The 20,610-nt window shown below is 42.0% G+C and overlaps 1 protein-coding gene and 1 pseudogene across 2 annotated transcripts; one reads left to right on the top strand and one right to left on the bottom strand.

The window, feature by feature from the left end:
- Positions 1–1,674: 1,674 nt before the first annotated feature.
- Positions 1,675–11,669, top strand: LOC120809855 (uncharacterized). The gene is made up of 20 exons (XM_040163991.2): positions 1,675–2,114; positions 3,158–3,319; positions 3,402–3,508; positions 3,598–3,706; positions 4,220–4,336; positions 4,411–4,472; positions 6,161–6,313; positions 6,392–6,583; positions 6,689–6,788; positions 6,868–7,009; positions 7,145–7,328; positions 7,603–7,702; positions 8,218–8,345; positions 8,440–8,471; positions 8,780–8,892; positions 10,103–10,248; positions 10,334–10,428; positions 10,495–10,573; positions 10,667–10,775; positions 11,053–11,669. The coding sequence occupies exons 1-20, from the start codon at positions 2,075–2,077 to the stop codon at positions 11,124–11,126; spliced, it is 2,244 nt and encodes a 747-aa protein (XP_040019925.2). The 5' UTR covers positions 1,675–2,074; the 3' UTR covers positions 11,127–11,669.
- Positions 11,668–19,764, bottom strand: LOC120809887 (kelch domain-containing protein 10-like; annotated as a pseudogene). The gene is made up of 10 exons (XR_013451148.1): positions 19,591–19,764; positions 16,669–16,819; positions 15,362–15,583; positions 14,210–14,364; positions 13,960–14,087; positions 13,350–13,455; positions 13,200–13,266; positions 13,065–13,112; positions 12,839–12,978; positions 11,668–12,647 (listed from the first exon to the last, which is right to left on the bottom strand). The product of XR_013451148.1 is annotated as a kelch domain-containing protein 10-like (transcript).
- Between the last annotated feature and the right edge of the window lie 846 nt (positions 19,765–20,610).

Genomic DNA, 20,610 nt, shown 5'->3' with positions numbered 1-20,610 from the left:
TTAATTAAGGGGTATAAATAAATAAATAAACCTGAACAAAGATCAGTTGTATGGGTGAGAAAAGGGGAATAGAACGTCCAGTCCAAGTCCAGTCCACTTGTTTGATTAACCGTTTGACATTAAGTATTTATTTAGGTCACAAAAACATTTCCAAAGGTCTTTGTGGCCTCAAGCCTTATTTGTCACCAAATATTTATTTTGCTAGGACTCTGATTCTTTCTTGATGCATATGTTTTCAAAACAACAATAATGTGCAACCTGTGCAAAACAAAATTAGTGCACATATGTATGAGCCATCTCATACTGATAAAACATTTTTTATCTGTATTAGCGGCTGCAAAGAGCCTGCTTAAATCTTATCCAAACAGCATTGCAGACTTCATACCGCCACTTGGAATTTTTGCTCAATATTGAGCTTGGATCTGTATTTTGTTTTGACAGAGGCAACAGCAGTCTGTGTACTTTGTACCTTTGTAATATGGGAAGCTCTCAATAAAGTTCTTGAAACCGGTGACGGTGGTGCATGGAGTAGAAAGGGTGCGCTGGGAACTGTAAGGTTGGCGGTTCAAACTCCAGCTGCTCCATGTCCCATGTCGAAGTGTCCTGGAGCATGACACCTAACCTCTAACTGCTCCCCAGGAAAAATGTAAAAACCGTGGGTTAAAAATGTAATGTAAATCGTTTTGGATAAAAGCGTCCGCTAAATTACATGTAATGTAATAAAATAAGTCTGTTTTTCATGCGCACCATCTGTAATGCAACTGGGACCCACTAGAGGGTCACAGACCGATGCCGCTGTCAACTTGTTGAGTGTTTGAGGGCTCTTTGGCCGTTTGGGCCCTTTATGAACCCTTTCCGTAACTTCGCCCAAGGGAATTACAGACAAGTACAATATGACTTTAACAATGGGATAACCAGTGGAAGCATTAGCAGTTAGTTAGTAGAGCTATATTGAATTGTATACACCAGTTGGTCTCTTGAAGTCTCTTGAGTCCCCCATTGACCCAAATACTTCATCCCTGCAACATTTGGACAGTGGTTTTTCTCACCATGGAAACATATGGACATACATATGTGTTTTAACGTACTTATCGGGTTTCATTGTTAATTCTTGCTAGTATGTTTTTTTAATCATATTTTACTTGAATTATCTTATTTTATTCATATATTTTTTCCTATATTGCACTAATGCACCAAGTCAAATTCCTCTATGGGTGACATATGTGGCAATAAATGGCTTCTGATTAAAACAATAAGGATAAAATAAATAAAAAACCTGCATGAAATCAGACAATGTTTACAAATATATTCATTGAATATTTAATTTGCATGCTGCAGCGAAGGGCTGTTCCGTTCATTTTCACACCATCTAAAGCCTTGTCAGACTCTCACACTCAACCATTTAAGTTAACATTTAAGTCCCTGAGGGTTCAGGGTTTAGGGGGGACATTGGGATGCGTCCACAGTTTTGGTTGTGATGTAGTGGGGTCATTTAACCACACTGGACCTCTGGAGCTGGACAGTTTAGTCATACCTTCATTCTTTTGGTTGTGAGCACATTCCCTGTCCCATTCAGAGGAAACAAAAACTGACTAAAGTTTATAGGTCAACTTCGCAAGATAGTCAGCACGAGAACTTTAAATAGGTGAAGATGGTGTGTTGCTATGCAACAGCGAGTTAGCTAGCATCACAAAACTCAGTTGATGATTCACAAAACTTTGAAAAGCGAAATTTAAATAAAGGTATATTTAGCTTGCAGCATTGCTTCATTTCCCCCGCTGGAACCTATTTACGAGCTTCTTCTTTTTTACAGCACCATATAATTAAAATGCGCACGTTTGACATTGGAATTCCGGGATAAAGATACAGAGACAACACTGGTTCATGATCCTTCTGTGAGGAGTCAAACCATCACGGCCTACATTTCCCACAATTCCACGCGGTCCGATCCTGAACGAGTGCGTCCCCGTCGCGTGTACGCCGTGAAAAGCGGACGCTTTGACTGCAATGAGAGCCGAGCGTCATTAGACTTAACGGTGAGGAGACGTCTCGCTTCTCCGCACACAGCCCAGACATGAGCAGCCGCAGAAGGAGGCCCGCCGAGCAGCTACACGGTGAGCGGCCGAGGCTTACATCGAGCGCAAATATCAAATACAAACCTAAAAACTTTATTCGTAACAAGCCGAACGTGTCCTAAAACACCGCTGTGCGCGTTCCCCAGTTTAAATATGACAACGGGGGCCGTTGTGCTTGTTCGGCTTGCCGTCATTTCGGTTGCGGGTCGGTGACGTCGTATCGATTACACGGCGCGGGGACGCGCATGCGCGCGCCAGTGTTGCCTCTGTTTTTATCTCGAAATGTCATATATACAAATACAGCGCTAATTATAATACGTTACACATTTTCTTTATGTTATGCCTCGCTTTATTTCGGTTATACTCAACGAAAGAAAATACATCGGGTCTTTCATGGTCGATGCTATAATACCCCATAAGTCAATAGCTGCCTACTTTTCACTATTTTCTTTCACTCTGAACCTTCACGTCTTCTTCTTCTACACACTGATGGACAAAACTATGAGTCAAAACGTACAAAGGTTGAAAACAACCTCTTTCTACACGTGTATTAATTATTGTTAACACAATCACTATACTACTTTTCTATTTTACTATGTTAGGCCTTCAAGAAAAAAAATACCAAAAGAGGAAATAAAACTAGACCAAAAAGTGTGTGAAGGTGCTGTTCACCAGTCTAAAAGGAGAAGTAAAGGTTATTGTCCTTTCTCGTCTCATCAAGCCAGCGGTTTGTTGGCACTTATTTATTCATCATGGTTCTGTATAGTAAGATTGAATCAATGGAAGGGCGTTTTTTTTTATCCCTCACTTTATTGGTGTCATGGCACTGGTTTCCCTTCAGAACAAATCCAGCTGTTGTCAGGCTGTCTAAGGCAGTTTTCGGTTCAACGATAATATTTCAGGGTGTGAGAGCCCAAAACATCTTAAACCAGATCCAGATCCTTAAACCAGAACCAAGTCCTCCACTAAAAGTGTGCTCTTTATTTTTGAATGGTACACAATAGTTTTACCGCAAACACTCGTTTGTAATTTGTGTTACATTTTTTTTTTGTGTAATTAGTTTTTTGCCCTTTTGGTTCCAGATCTTCCGTCGGAAAGTGATCCCAAGCTGGGTGACAATCCAGAACAAAGTCACGACCAACTGTGCAGAGATCCACCACCTCATTCCACGGACACTCTATCCGCGTCACACCTGCCCACGTGTCCCGCACTGTGCACGACACAATGCATGCCTGAACATGCATGTGAGTACTCATTTATTTAGATTTTTGTTAACAGTGATATGGTTATGCATGTATTCGCCATCTTGTTGCTCGCCGATTTCAGGTCCGAACCACCGTGCCCGTGATGACAGCTGGGAGGAGATCCAAAGAAAGAGGACCATCAGAGCGGAGAACGAAGTGGAAGCCAATAAACTGGTCAACAACTACAGGGTGAGAGGTCCAAAATGGGGTTTGAGTGCAGCACAACAGGCCTGACGGTTCATGACAGCCCCTAACGCAGTATTTGGTGTCCGTGTCAGTTTGGTTTCAGAAAATGGAAGAGCCATGTGACGGCGCGTCCGTTTGAAGTCCGATCACAGGTTGTGAAAGAGCTGCACTCCGAACTGAACGTCATTAAACCACATCCAGGTACAGGTTGTTGAATGCAAGTAGCATGTTCGGTTTGTGTTGGAGGATAATTCTTATTAGTCTCAACTTGGGAAATGATTGACGAACGTGTAAATATGCCAACAGTTCAGCCACATACTTTATTTGGAGGTGAAACCGAAAGCGAGCGCACACAAAGAGAAAAATATCATGAATTACACAAAAAAACCTGTCCACAACTAAGACAAGAACGATGGGTCTGATTTCAAACAAGGTGATGGAAGTTTACAAAGGATTGTTTGACTAATAATTATGCTGTGCACATTTTTGTTTTCTCTTCGAAAGTTTGTCTAACCTGTTTAATTATGTTTTATTATCCTCAATTTACTTCATGAGTACTTTATCATCAGCGAAATCAGAGCAATGCAGACAGAGACACAAAAATATGAGCATGGCTGTAATAAATCAGCGTTATCCTTCACATACAAATGACCCTAAAACAAATTGGTACTAAACATTTCACTAATGTCTGTAGTTTTCTCTTCACGGTGTCAGGGCGTCTCATCACATGTGGAAACATGGTGTATGTGCTCCTCTTCGGTTGGTGGGTCTCTCTGGCATATTTATTTATCGGACTACTTATGTTCCTCACTATCGCTGGCGTAGCGCATGGTAGGTCAACCAACCAACAGAGACGAATAATCATGTCCATTTTTGCACATACTGAGTCATTCCTCACTCTTCAGGTAAACTGTGCTGGAAGCTGTCCTGCTACTTCCTTTGGCCTTTTGGCAAGTCAATCCACCAGGTACAGTTTGGTTCCTGTTGATTGTTTCAGGATGTTTTACATTGAGCACTAACTGAAATGGGGAAGGTGCACAGTAATGAGAGCACGGGTCTTGCTAACGAACACCACAAGTCTGCAACAGTTTGCTGCAATTCGTAGTTACACAGACGTCGTTGCGCTTGTAGTTGACACTGAAAAGATTAAGGTTTACGTGTCCTGTATATTTGATGTCAGTTTGACGTCAATACCAGTGACCCAACCGAAACGTACCTGCTGACATTTGATTGTCTGTTTGGCAAAAATCGTAATGTTTAACGGTGCTTTGAATGAAGCCTTTTGCATCAAAGCAACGTAAAGCCTGTTGGTTCAGAAACCGCTTGACCTGGACGCTCCCGCAGTGAACAATATACTGACATGAAGCGGAGGTTTTGTGTTTTTAAAACACCTCATTTGATGTCAAATAACCTCCAATTCCAGCTTCCTATATTCTTGTTAGCCACTTAAAAGCTTCAGAGCTGTATCGTGTCATATGCTTGATATTATTCAGGACTACGAATTCTTAAGCCTTTTGACAACTTCACAAAATCAGCTGTAGGGTGAGAAAGGGAAATCAAATAGCATGCGTGATCAGGCCAGTGGGTTGGTGGACAGTATGACATTAAAGTACTTATTGACAATTTAGGTCACAAAAACCTTTTCATGGGTCTTTGTGGCCTCGAGCTGGTCGGTTGGCAGTGACACCTATAACAAAACATTCACCGGTTTAGACGATCCCGAAACAAAGCAAAACGGGGGACACGTAGAATATGGATCCGAGTTTTGAGTTTACTTGCGTAATAGATATTTGCTGTAAAAAGGGGCTTTGCTAACAGTGTTGTCTTCTCTATCAACAATGGAGCCAAATGGAAGGAAACACATGCAACCCAAGCCGACCAACTCAGAGTCCCTCCAGCAATCAAGCATCCATAAGTGTTCTGTCTTACAAGGAGCTTCATTTTAGCAACACCTTGAGCAATAACCCACGTGTTGCAAACTTGCCCATTTACAAACATTTTAGCCGTTAACGTACGGAGGCCAAATCCCTCCAACTGCACTACATGGATTTCTAATTGAAGTGCCGTTACATCTATGAATGTCTCTTCATATCCCACAAATCTCACAATTTAGGCCCTATAATTCATTTCAAAATTGTAATGTTGATTTTATAAATCAATTGTAAAGGGCCGTACCACATTTTGGATTTTCAAAACAACATCAGATCGCCTGGGCAGGTCTGCAGGACCTGGAGAGGGTGTCTTTACTTATTATAAATAAATCTATCTGGAAATAATCTGCTGGCTCCAGCATTTTATTTTAGTTTGGCAGTTGCTGCTCCTTAAATGTGGAATAATCGTTGATTGATTTGTTTTTTTTATCTATGAGGTAGAAATGACATCCAGTTCCTCAAATGTGAAGATTAGCCAGTTTCTCTGTTTAATTACTACAGGGTTTTTGGCCGATGATCAGAAAAAAACACAGACTCACCTTGTGGTGATTAAACTATCTTCTGGTATTTTATACACTAATTTGACATTCTTTCAAGTCCTGAAAATATTACTTAAAAATGTTAATAAATATAACTTACAGCAGGAAGCCCATTGATTGCGATTACGCTGGATGGATTGTAAAGTTGTTGCGTTAATGACTTTCCTCTGGTTTTGGTTTTTCAGGTTGGAAATCCATCGAGGAGGTGTTGTGAACAAGCACCTGACTGTGATTGTGACACAGACGGGACAGAAGATATTTTACCGGTTCTGTTGCCTTCACCTACCGAGGTGCCAATTCCTGAGCTGCCAGGAAGACCTCTGCGCTCTGCTTACTGGGTAATTTAAAATGTATGTATAGAACGTGTGTGTAATATACATTTTAGCTCCATGGAAATCATTCTCCTTGTTACACAGCGTCGTTTCTCGACCTACGTGTGGCTGCTGCTGGGATATCCTCCTCTTGTGGTCATCCACTCCCTGGCCTGCTTCCTCTCGTGGATCCTGGTCTTCACCATCCCCGTTTTCAAGATGAACGCACGAACACTGGGCGTTATCCTCCTCTTGGCTCCTGAGGATGTCTCTGTCTCCACCTGCTCAGAGAGGAAGGCAAGGAAGAGATTTAACATGAATCACCGACGGCACATAAACCTGGAGATGTTATTCAGTGTTGGTTTAATGGACCGGATTCTTTATTTTCTACTTGACCCTCAGCATCCAGTCTATGAAACCAGAGCCCTGCTGTGCTGTTACCACGCTGCAAACTGGTATTACTACAAGTACACTGTTGATGGGATCAACGTGTTCGCTGTCAGTATCCTTCACCTTTGGGTACGTGAAGTGTGTCAGTGTGTCAAATGAAGACCTGTTATCATCTTTGACCCTCATCTCAGACCTTCTCCCTCTAGTAATAGTTGCCATTGTAATTGGATATATTGACAGAGAAAACCAATTCGCCAGCTCTAATGTCAAGTTTGCCATAGCAATCTGCTCCATCATACCTCTGTCTCATTACATTGGTATGGGCATTGCCAGGTGAGTTGTTCACTGAAACACACGTGTAAATAAATCAAAATGTATACCCAATGCATCTAGTGTAACAAAAATGTTAAAAGTTACATAATTTCATACAAAGCCGCTTCTGATTGATCGATTATTGGACTCTTGCAGTATCTCGGCCCAGAGTAACTTTGCAGTGGGTGCGGTGGTGAACGCCACCTTTGGCTCCATCACGGAGTTGACCTTTTACATCACAGCCCTGCTCAGAGGTCACCGGGAAGCCAATCCGTGTCTGCAGGAGGTTGTTAAGGCCGCACTGACCGGCACACTGCTCGGATGCATCCTCTTCATCCCTGTGAGCCATCCTGCATTGTGCAGATTTTACCATAAGTCGATAACAAACATTTCCATTTGTAAATTGAGAGAAAGGGTACATTTGCTTTTTTAAAGTATATTTTCTTCCCCAATCATGAAAAATAAAAATATCTCCCCAAGACAGTTCACACCCTTAAAACACAGTAAAATTTCAGCAATCCGTTACATCACAATGGAGACAGAAGTCACATTCAAATACACAAAGACTGCATGTGCAGCATGAATGGGGCCTTTTATGTTTGCCTTTTTCTAAGGGCATCTGCATGATAATCGGAGGGTTGAGACACAGCGAGCAAAGATTCAACAGTCGCTCCACAGGAGTGAGCTCTGCGTTGCTTTTCATCTCCGTAGGAGGCAAGTATGTGATCAATGTTGACTGTCTGTTGTTGTTGGAGTTGTTTGGTCTCTGCTGCACACACGACAATCAGCGGCAAAAGAAAGTGGTGGCTGCTTCAATTTGGAGACTTGCTCCACCTGCAGGCAACAAATCTTACAGCCACGTCTGCTTTTTCCCTCGTGTCTGTATTTGTTTTCATCTCAACACTTTCACCAGCTTTTAGCTAAAATATGTTGTTACAGATTCAACATAATTGAGTCACATATTTCTCCAGCGGATTTTAAATTCTTGGATAAAACTGGTTAACTAGTGGCTGTAAAACATTAATTGTTGAAGATTTTGAAGATTTTGTAAATAAATGTGTGCTTTTTCTGCTCTTGGTCAAGTAATTATTACTGATAATTAACTGATACACAGTTGATAACGGCTGAAATAAAAGCTGCACCCTGCAAAACTGAATCAGTCAGAATGTAATATAAGTTTCACCAAACTCTTTTGCACTGACTAACCCCCCCCTGATGGTCAACGGCAGGTGTGTTTGCCCCCACGTTGTTCTCCAAAGCCTATGGAAATCTGGTGTGTGACGCTTGCACCAACTCGCCCGGAGCAAACGGCACAAACAGCAGTCAGTTCGTCTGCCGCAACTGTCACTACGATCTGGTCAGCATCCCGTTGTAACGAGCACTTTATAACAAACCATGTGTGAATTACTCTCACTGTGTAATACATAACATGATTTATTTTCTCCCAACAGAGCAATGGTACATTGTTCCACAACCACGTTGAGTAAGGTTTTTTTTTTCATTATATATTTATGTACACATATATATTGCTGACTAATGAAGAGGCTCTTTTTTTTCAAGAAGTTGATGTAAATTTGTTATTATTCAAATTGAAGACTCTAAAACTGTCTCCAGAGCTTATGAACTTTGCAACGCCTCTCTTCTAAACGTTGTCATTCTCGTGTAATAAATGCAAAAATTGGACCGTCTGGAAGGAGATAAATCCATCTAAAATTAGAATGAGCCATCGTATAATCTTTTGAACTATTTACTTTGTTTCCCTGTTGTGTATGTGTGTGATGCTGTTGCCAGGCCCCTGGTGTACACAGTGTGCGCCCTCTTGCCCGCCGCCTACATCATTGGTCTGATATTCACGTTGAAGACGCACTCCCACATTTATGACATCCATGTTGGAGAGGGACAGGGTAGGCGCCTCGCTCTCATGAATCACAGCTGAAAGGATTGTTTGGTTGGTTTGAAGTGGGGTTGTCTTATGAGGGTGCTTGAGCAACCCTCCGTTTGGAGAAACAACCAGATTTTGCAGCACTGAAGCTAAATACTGTGCTGCTGTGGACGAGGACAGAAGCAAAATAGAGAAAAACTCAATATAAGTGCTATTGCCAAAACCAGTCATTTTATGTCGTATAAAACGTGAGTTTGTGGTTACCGCCTCATTTGTTTTTGTATTCATGTGGATTTTGTGTTATAAAGGATTAGTTTAGATTCAAGTCACACAGTAACACTAACTGAGTGAGGCAGCAGCAGACCAGCAGTGTTTTGTGTACTGAAAGCCAACGTCACCGTTAAATAATTACTTTTATAGGTTGCAAAAAATATATTTTTCTGCTTCAGGACATCGTCTTGCCTCTGTGCTCATCTGGTACTTTTCGCCAAACTAGTGAAATGCTGATTAGATTAGATTAGATTCAACTTTATTGTCACTGCACAGGGTACAAGTACTGAGGCAACGTGTAAGTGCAAAATAGCAAAAAGTGCAGGGTATGTGCATATGTAAAGTGTAATAAGTGAATTAATAGATATGTACAGTAAGAAATAGTTGTGCAATATGAACAGTAAGAAATGGATATGCAATAACAGTGTAAATGTTCAGTGGCTGGAGGAAGGTGTGTGGCAGTCAAGCCAGGGTGGAGGGGGGGGAAGTACAGTCACTGAGGGAGATGTGTGTGTGTGGGGGGCAGAGTTCAGGGGGGGCAGAGTTCAATAGAGTGACGGCCGCAGGGATGAAGCTGTTCCTGAACCTGCTGGTCCGGGAACGGAGCACCCTGTAGCGCCTCCCAGAGGGGAGGAGGGCAAACAGTCTGTGGCTGGGGTGAGAGCCGTCCTATTCGATGCTGCGTGCCCTCCGCAGACATCTCTTGCTCTGGACAGCCTCAATGGTGGAGAGTGAGGAACCGGTGATGCGTTGGGCAGTTTTCACCACCCTCTGCAGTGATTTACGGATCTACTAACTTTGGATAAATACCTCATTCAACCCAACTTCAAAACATCCAAACTATCCGTAATGGCCAACACAACCTTGTATCATGCATTATTCCACTACAACACAATGAATTGATTACCAAGGCCAATACAACCTGTGTGTGTGTGTGTGTGTGTGCGCGTGTGCGCGTGCAGCGACGGGCCAGCCTGGCGCAGTGGTCCACTGGTCCCGGTGGAGGTCTCTGCTCATTCTCATCATGGCCACTTTGCTCACGTCTGCTTGTGCGGATCTCGCCACCGAGCACATCCAGCCAATTCTGAACCAGCCCAACGTCTCTCAGGTCAGGAGGTCGACGCCTCTGAGCGACTCCTTGTTGTTGTGGTTGTTGTCCTCCGACGGTCCTAACCTTCACTCTCTTTCTCCAGTATTTCATTGGTGTGACAGTTCTTGCAATGGTTCCTGAGATCCCAGAGATTGTGAATGGGATTCAGTTTGCCCTCCAAAACAATATCAGTCTCAGGTAAAATCCTGTAGGATAAGGGAGATTTAAAAGAAGGGACATTTTTAATGATCTGTCTTTTCTCAGCTTGGAGGTGGGAAGCTGCATTGCTGTTCAGGTCTGCATGCTGCAGATTCCAATCCTCGTATTATTTAATGCCTGCTATGTAAGACACCCTTCAGTTTGTTTATTGATTCCTTTTCAGAAATACCCACTGTTTTCTGTTCTATAGTCTCTGTAATCATCTCCGTCTTAACAGGACGTGGGATTTGTGCTGTTGTTCAGTGACATACACCTGTGGGCGAGTATCTTCAGTGTGATTCTTGTAAACTACATCTTCATGGACGGCAAGTCGGATTATTTCCAGGGTAAGTTTTCTGTTTTGCTCTCGTCCAAGAGGCCGGTTTAGTCATTTATCCGGATAGCTTTGCTGAGCTGTCAATGATTCTCAAGTTCTTCTGCAAGAGTTCATGCCACAACAGTCCTTGGTGATTTCAAAATATCAAACAAAAAATGTCGCCACATATTTATTGCATGGTCTGTTTTGTTTAACAATCGTGCCAGCAAATGTAGGATGTTGGTTTGATGAAATGTAATCTTCTACATGTCTTGGCATGTCTTCTACGTGTTGTCTCCCCCACACAGGCACAGCTCTGGTGGTCGTCTACCTCATTCTGCTGGCTCTGTATTTCTTTGCTCCATCTCCACCAGGCTGCTGACCGGGCCACCGAATCTTTTTCAGCCCAATTCACACATTTGATTAAGCTCGAAGGAGTCTGAAAAGCAAATTGAACATCACTCCACTATTATTATGACGATTTCATGGCATCATGGCTACATGATTGTGTGTGAATCCTGGCTTTATTCAAGTATTTCATACTTTGTGCCGGTTTCTAAATTATACAGTTTACACATTTGGTTTTAATCTCAGGTAGCTGTTGTATGAATATTTAACCAGTGTCAAATGTAGTTTGCAAGTTAAAATACTTAAAAACTGTGTGTCCTCAGACTCACAACTTCTGAACTTTGTAAAAAAAGTAGTTTTAAAATGCAGTTTAATAATATAATGTTAAGTATCTGCACTGATATTTTGTTTAGGGTAATGCTATAATATATTTTGTATGCGTTTGAACATAAACATGTTAAATGTCTGTGATAATAGTGATACTATTTTAGATAAAACACTGACACTGGAAAATGTGGCACGGCTGGCTGTGCCAAGCAAGAAAAAGAACCTGATAATACAACAATTTGAAAAACTGGCTGCCTGTGTTTTTATTGTTGTACATACTACAGACGGGAATTACAAACTAATGTACATTACAGCCATAATAGCTTTTCTCCCGAGAGATCATGCAAAGTGGCATGCACAGCAAACTTTCATGCAAGAGACAGTTGAACTTTCATTAACATCCGGATGATGCAAACGCCTCAATCTTAAGTGAGTCTAAGTCTGAGCATGTAAGGAAGCTGCTTCATAAGATAAATAAGGCAATAACATGTCAAACATAAAAGTAATTCAGTTAATTGTTGACATTTAAACAACAGAGGACACAATAGGAGCAAAATCAGGCAACGGTGGGACAGGATACGAGCAGCTGCGAAGTTACCACAGTATTTAACCGCAAAAGGTTTCATTGATGTGATCTCTGTATGCGCGAATCTGCTTTCACAAGAAGGACTGTGGTTGCCATGGTGAATGTTTGTGGAGCTCTTCAGACCGAGTCTGATCACAGTATTTCACATCCCGAGTACGCCTCAACTCTACCTTGTTACTAGATAAAACAATCCTGTGCCACTTATTTTAGTAGTAGTACCACAGCACACAGCGAAGTCCTTTCCTTACGTTACATTACAAATGGTTAAAATGGAGTTACGGCATAAACTGAACTAAAAAATGGAATGTGAAAAAAAAAATAGAGCTAATTTTTGCTACAATAAAATAAAATAAAACAGCACCACAATGAGTAATAAGTAACAAATGTAAGTTATTGTAAATGTTATTTGAACGCCTTATTACTCATGAGCAGTTTGTTTTTTTGAAAGGACTGAAAATCCCTTGGCATTTAGGAAATTCAGAAGGCCCAAAACGTATAAATAAAAAGGCCTGAGAATCACAGGAGATACTGGTGGGTAGATTAACTTGTGAAATTTCCTTGATGTGGAATAATAACCAAAGAGGAACATGACGAGGGGGAACATTTAAAATTTGTACTACCGTGCACATACATGCAGCCTGCCTAGAGGATACAAACAGAGATTAGAACTGAAACAACTACCTGAGAGACTATTTTGCACCCCCAAATATTCTCTATTAATTAGTTGTCAAACCTGGACTGAATAGGTTTTAAAAAAAATGATGTAGATTTCTATCTCACCCAGTGCAGAAGAGAAATCTGCTGACCACATCAGATGTAAACAATTTACTAACCGGAGTGACTGCAGCACAGTGAAAATAGGCCGGTTCAGGCATCACTGCAGGCAGCTTGGTCCACTGAAATGTCTGCAGGTTGATTTTCCACATGTCGGAGAGGATCAGCTCTCGGTTATAACCCCCACATATAAACACCTCTGGAGGTGGAAAGAGAGCGAGACAGTCAAGGTAAAAGCACTTCAGAAAGTTGTGTCCAGAAGATGCTGCGTTAAATAGTCCTTACCATCTTTGACCTGCACACAGCTGTGACAACGGCGAGCAGCAGGAAATCCTGTCATGATAATGACAAAGTAAATTCAATGTGTTGTCCACGAGAAAAAAAAAAAGAAAAAGGAACGACAGAAAGTGGATCACAAACCTATTCTTCCGTCGGGTTGGGTGACACTTTCCTCCCAGTAATTTGTCTCCAAGTTATATGCATGAATCTGTTGAAGACGAATGGTATAATTACGTAAAAAGTAGTAAATGGCAGCACACTATTATCAAACTATCTGCCTGCTTCTCTCACCTGGTCCAGTGAATATGACATCAAGGAAGTCCCACCTCCTAAAATGTATATTCTCTGTCCATCATGAGCTAGTTCGTGTCAGTACCTGTAAAGTTGTGCATTCATTCTTAGTCCACTTCACAGCGTGAAACTTTAACCAATTAAATTAAAGCTTGTCCCAAATCAACATATATGCTTCTATAGGAAGTGGATACGTGAGCAAGACCATCAGCAAGACAATTGGTTATTTCAAGGATCAAGAATCTGTTGCTCGGAAACACTGCAACCACTTTTGTCCACTTGGACTGCAAAAGTCAACACAAAATGAATAGTCAATTAGTAATGACTAATACTATTTAGCCATATTAAAAGGGCTAGAACACATTTTCCATTTCATTATGTTTATAATTCTATTCCGGAATCAAACTTCCTAGATTTTTCCAAACATGGTTATTAACTCCTTTTTCTTTCAGGCGCATTAAATACTTTTTACCCTCCCAGTAAAAATCAAGCTCTCTCTCTCTCTCTCTCTCTCTCTGAAAAACAGAATAAGGGCAAAAGCCTGGAAAAAATATACAGTCAATACTCCAAGTGCCTATATTTGCATACTGCTTGCCGTCTCACCTCTGACAGTGCATTGTTGGGTTTGAGCTGGGTCCACTCTCGGGTGGCCAGGTTAAGCCTGTGCAGGTCGGTACTGTAAAGGTAGCCCGTTGTCCCGCCAAACACGTAGAGGTGGCCATTGATGATGACCATGGCCTGCAATGGGAGAACGCTTGTGGATGTTGTTCCGCGGAATACAGAGCTACGAATTCCTGCCGAATACTTTAAAATGTGAGAAGACAGAGAATAAGCAGCTGCACAGAGACAAAGACCGTCACCGGTCCGTAGACCTTGTTGGGTTTCTTCCCCCTGCAGTTGAGCAGGCTCCATCTTTTGTACTGAACATCGCAAACATGGAGGTCATTGCCGTTGTTTTCACCAAATGGAATCCCAGTGCCGCCAAATACCAGCAGGTTGCTGCCATGGAGAACAGCTGAGATGGAGAGATAACATAAAAAAACAGGCATTTCTATATTACAGTTAGACAGCTTGCTTAGAACCCGTACAAGGTCGGTTAAAATCTACATAGTGGAACATTTTACTTCCTGAAGCTTTAAATTGCAGCTTACAAAATACGGTATTAAAGGAAGACTGAGACTTTTGACCACTACCGACACCAAGGATGCAGTGTTTTGATGAAATGGTGCACGTATTGCTTGTTTCCCATGTTAAACCAGCATGCACGTATATTAAGATGCAAATGAATGACACTTACATGAAGGTGGATAATAGTTGAGACAAAAAAAGATAGATATGACCACTACTAGTAAAAAAAGGTGGAAATGAGCCAATTAAATAGAAACAAAGACCATGCATGTGGACGTCAAAGCCAACATTTCAAAAATCAAAAACGGTTTTACAATGTTGGACTGTTTCATTCAATTAATTTGATTTGATTTTAAACTTAAATCTCACTCACAATCTGACCAATGCACATATGGCTTTAAAATCACTGTAGAAATAACAGACTGTATCTTGGTCACTTTACTTTAGAAATGACATGTTAACACACTAGACTAGTTTACACTAGAAGTTTTACAGTTTGTCAGCCGACCAACAGGTTTTCCTGTCAACAACCAAAGTTTCTGTTTACCTTCAATGTTACTCACCAAATTTGAGCTTCAACAATCAAAGTGCTTTCGCTTCCTTGTTAAATATTTGAAACGCTGATTTTCAGTTTGAAACTAGCCTTGTTTACATATTTGACAAAAGCGGTCATCTTCTTCTCTGCCTTTGTTGGTGCGTTGCAGTGTTTCGTGGCATTAATGCCCTTGTACATCAGTAGAGAGATATTACCGGAGGAAACTCGACGTCCCCGCAGTCGTATTGGTGGTCATAAACTCAACGGGGTACCTTCAAATAATACCAGTATATGGCTGTAAAAGGACAACATGTGGTTTTGTGCAGGAGATTAATTCTCCAATCCTTACCTGACATCGAGGCCAGCTCTGTGGGCATGTAACCCTCCGTCCGGACTTGTTGCCAGGTGGCCGTGGCAAAATGAAATCGCCAAAGCTCCCTGAAAAGAGGGTAGTCCTCATTCTCTGACCCGCCCGCCTGATGAAAATTTGGGTTGAAGCCCCCAAACACATACAGGTTGGTGCTGTCCGCGATGCAGCGGTGTCCGCTCCGGGCCGGGGGAACGCAATGTTCTGTGGGGGGGACGAGCAGGTTTGGAGACAGACCGAATGGGAGAGTCGGTGGGATGATGTAAGCATGGGACATCGCGAAGCAATCAATGTCAGACAAGTTAACACCAAATTACTTTAAAGTAAAAGGGAAGGACAACAAGTATGAAACAAGGCCGTCACACAGACACAGTTTATCTTCGGCCTTCAGATATTGAGGTCATAGTCTCAGCACCCTCTCTCAGAAACCTGTTGGGGATCTGCAAGTTGGGGCAGGAAGGGGAGAAGATGCGCCGAGCCTGAAGCCACCGTGCCCGCTTCTTGGAGCCTGTGTCAAATCAGTCATCACACACGTGACCGGAAAGAGACACGTGCAGAGACAAAGTCATTGCACCTGCGCTTCCGGGGTCTATCATCAGAACTAGTCGGTACCGTTAATAGCGTCTCTCCTGGCCGTCTGGGTGTCCACACATTTATGGAGTTCACACGTAGAAAAGAAGGCTGCTTGACTGCACACAATTATTTTCCAATAATTACTAAATGGTCCCTGAGAAATAAAGCTTAATGTGTCCTCGGCATGAAGCTAATGCTCGCTGCTGCCTCCTCCTCCTCCTCTCCACCTTTTCTAAGAGACCTGCTCATTCCCTGACTGGTACATTCTGCTAGCTTCCGTAGCCTCGTTAGCTAGCTAGCCCTGACCGCAGCTGACTCGCTGACACGGAGAAGGACTAAACGAGGACTAGCGGTGTTTCTGAGGCCACATTTACACATAGCCGGGTATTTACAGAAACGAATATTTCTGTTTATATGAACCCGCATAAATACGGCCAGGGCGCCATCATAACTATGCCAACCTTGACAATGACAACCTAAAACTCCGTTGGACCTAGTTCACACGCAAACACAAAAACAGAGTTTTCAGAAATCTCCACTTTGGCCGGAGTTTTTAGAAATTATCGTTTTCCGTGATAAAACCTCAGTTTTTGTGTAAACGAAAGGCCAAAACGCACGAAAATATACGCGTTTTCCCATCGTGTAAACGGGATCTCAGGTAGCTTTGTGCAGGTCGCGTGCTCCAGGGAGCGGAGCGTTGAGTTGAGTTTACTCACCGGAGTCGCGGCTGCGGGGCCTCCACGACAGTTTCTCAAACTTATTGAGCTGACTGATGTTTCCTTCGCGTTCGGGCGACGACATCTCAACGGAAAACCGCGCGGGGGTCACACCAACACCAAGACCTGGACCCGGAACCCACTTCGCGAGCTGCAGCGATCACACCAGAACAAAACAAATAAAATAACAATAGCCAGGGGGGCACTTCTTCCTCTTCTTCACCGCCACCCACTAATCTGGAGTGTGGATTTAAGGAAATTAAACCTCTACTAGAACTAAACCAAATCAAAACAACAAAACAAAAAATTCTCGAATTCTATTTATTAGTCTTGTATTCTCTAAATATGCCAAAAGCAGTTCCCAACACTTGTCCCTAAATGCGCTTCTTCAGTATTTCGCTTATATTTGCCTCTCCCAGCTCTCTCAGCCCCTTTCTCAGGACTTCTCTCTCTGCCTCGTACCTCTCACATGCCATCAAAACATGGTCCACAGTTTCCTCTTCTTGACAGTATTCGCACCTTCCATTTCGATGTTCCCCAACCGTATAGAGGGAACTGTTAAGACCAGTATGGCCATTTCTTAGCCTTGTCATTACCCTCTCCTCTTTTCTATTTCGTCCACCAGCTCCTACACTCCCAACCAATGGTTTATTTTTAAACAGATATCTTCCTTTGCTCCCTTAATTCCATTCATTCTGCCATATCGTTTTGATTTGTCCCTTAATCACCCCTTTAGCTTCTGCCTTACTCATCTTTATATCGACTATATTTCTCCCACTCTTCAGCGCCCTTTTTGCTGCTTTATCCGCCTCCTCATTTCCCTCGACTCCAACATGGGCAGGGACCCACACAAACCTAACTGCATGTTCCCAGCACGGCTCAATTGCACTTATTGTTGGATGATTGATATGTCCTTGTAGACTGGCCCAATATGTCATCATTATTTGTGGCCTTCTCAATTCCAACGGCAATGCCGGCACTGATGTTGTTTTAAAGGCCCCACTACATAGTCTTAATGCTTTTGCCTGTATTACATCTAATTTTCCCAACATGGTTTTAGACGCCGACCTATAAGCCACACACCCATAGTCTATTACTGGTCTGATCAGTCCCATATATAGCTTTTAAAGCAGCCCTGTCAGCTCCCCATTCTGTTCCCACCAAGCATCGCATTACATTTAAAACCTTTTTACATTTATTAACCACTTTCTCAATATGTCCCTTCCAGGTGAGCTTCGCATCAGTCCACATTCCTAAAAATTTGTACGAGTCCATCCTTTTCAGCTCCTTCCCATATAAATACATTTTGCCCATTGTCCCAATTTTCTTTCTTGTAAGAAAAGGGTATTTGTTTTTTCCACTGAAAATCTAAATCCCCATTCCAATGATCACTGTTCCACTCTTTTGATTGTTTCCTGCATCTGTTTCACCACATGTTCCACATTCCTACCTCTTTTCCACAGTGCCCCATCATCTGCAAATAAAGATCTCCCTATATTATGTGCAACATTTTCATATACATCATCAATCATTATTGAAAACAATAACGGACTAATCACAATTCCCTGCGGTGTTCCATTGTCCACCAAATGGCTGGCCGACACACACCTTCCCACTCTTACTTCTATTGAGCGCCCCACCAAAAATGGTTTACTCCATCTGAACATTTTACCCGATATTCCTAATTTCTTAATTTTGATTAATAGTCCCTCTTTCCACAGTAAATCATATGCTTTTTCCACATCAAAAAATACTGCAACTACTTCCTTATTCACTTGTGCCTTGCTCACCTCTGCTTCTAGACACGCTATTGGATCCATTGTTCCCCTTCCTTTTCTAAACCCACTTTGATATTAGTTAGTTAGTTAGTCTTTCGGTTATCATTCACTCCATGACTTTGCACATGTGGGAAGTCAATGCTATTGGTCTATAGTTTGCTGGATTAGTGGGATCTTTTCCTGGTTTCCTGATTGGTACAATCACTGCTGGTTTCCAAAGTCCTGGTAATTGTCCTTCCTGCCAAACTTTATTATACAAATGCAAAATCACCGCTAGTGCTAAATCTGACAAATGGTTCAACAGGATGTAACAAATCTGATCTTTACCTGGAGCAGTTACCCTGATGTTCTTATTGCCCCTGTTTATTTCTTCCAAAGTGAAGGGAGCATTAATTGAATCTTCCCTCCCTTCATCTGTTTCCAACAATTCTTGATTTGCTTCACATGTTTTTTTTCTTCCATTTAAACTCTCCTCTGACATATTAGCAGAACTATGGACCTCAATCAGTGCTTTAGCTATCATTTCTGCCTTTGCTTCATCATCGCTAGCCACCACTCCGCCATTTGCCAATACTGGATACCCGCACTCCCATTTTATTCCACTCATTTTCTTAATCATTCCCCAAACTTGACTGATTGAAGTGCTTCTCCCGTATCTCCAATACTTCCTTTTAGTTTCTTTAATAGTTTTCCGTACTACTGCTTGACTTGTACTCTATTAAATTGATGAAATTATGGGTGTTTTTTTAAGACCTTAAAAGCCTTATTCCTTTTCTTTATTACCTCACTGCACTCATCATTCCACCATGGGACTAACTTCCGCCTCTTTGTACCGGTTTTCCTAAAAATTGCCTGTTTGGCAGCTCCAATTATTGCATCTCTCACATTTCTATTAAATGTTTATATATCCTGATCTCTATCTATAACTTTAAACCTTGATTCACTGATTTCTCTAAATGTATCCCACTGAGCCTTTCCAAATACCCACCTTTCTGCTGTATCTTCTGCCCCCACCCTGCATCCTCTTTCTACTAGAAAATAGGGTAATGATCACTTCCAACAGTTGAATGCTTCCATACCTCCCACACACAAATACCTGCCAATGACCGTGATACTATTGTCAGGTCTAAAATTGACCCCTTACCTGAGTTGTAATTAATTCTTGTGAAAGTCCCATCATTTAAACATACCAGTCCCAAGGAGTCCATCACCTCCTCCACTATCAATCCATTCCTGTCAGTCTTTTCCCCTCCCCAGAGAGTACTATGCGCATTAAAATCACCACACCAAATAACCCTTCTTCTGTCTAATCCCTTTTATTGCCTCTAATGCTTCCAACTCCAATCGTTGACACGGATTGTAGAAGTTTACCACGATCAAACTTTCATCTCCTACCCACACTTCAACAACGACATATTCTAGGTCTTTTCCTATTCCTATTTCTCGATAAGAAATTCCTTGCCTAACACAGGTAGCACATCCTCCCCCATTACCCCGTTCTCTATCCCCGCTTATGCACACATGTCCCTGGATCACAAAAGCTATGCTTGGTTTAAGCCATGTCTCTTCAACACATATTATATCCGGTTTATATTCTACCCCATTAAGAAAACTTTTAAATTCCTGGCCATTTGCTATCAGACTCCTTGCATTCCACTGTAGAATTAACATTATGACTATTCCTGTGAACTTAATTCTTTGTTTAATTGTTCCTGCTTTTTAAGCTCTTCCTGAACAGCCATCCCAGTTATCCCCTGAATATTTAAATATATTGCTGCACTCTTTACTATTATTTCAATCTTCTCAGATCTCTCTTTTGCTTGAAATGTGCACTTCCACCATGGAATATACAAAGTTTTCCTTATTTATTGTCAAGACATTCCCGTCTCCCCTTTGCTACAGGTTGTTCATTTGCCTGCTGAGACGGTTCCTTCCTTGTTATATCTCCCCCCTCTCTCCATTCTACTCTCCCTCTGAACCATCTATGCTGCTTCTGCATATGATATATTCATTTTCACTTTTAGCTGCTGCACTTCCACTGCCTTCTTTCTTACTTCACACCCACCATAGGCCACGCTATGTGCACCTCCGCAATTTGCACATTTGAGCTCTGTCCCGTCCTTACATTTCCCATACTCATGTTCCCCTCCACATTTTCCACACT

This window comes from Gasterosteus aculeatus, chromosome X, assembly GCF_964276395.1.
Source record: "Gasterosteus aculeatus chromosome X, fGasAcu3.hap1.1, whole genome shotgun sequence".
Taxonomy (NCBI): Eukaryota; Metazoa; Chordata; class Actinopteri; order Perciformes; family Gasterosteidae; genus Gasterosteus; species Gasterosteus aculeatus.
The sequence above is the reverse complement of the archived record's forward strand: the minus strand, read 5'-3'. Positions and strand labels throughout refer to the sequence as shown.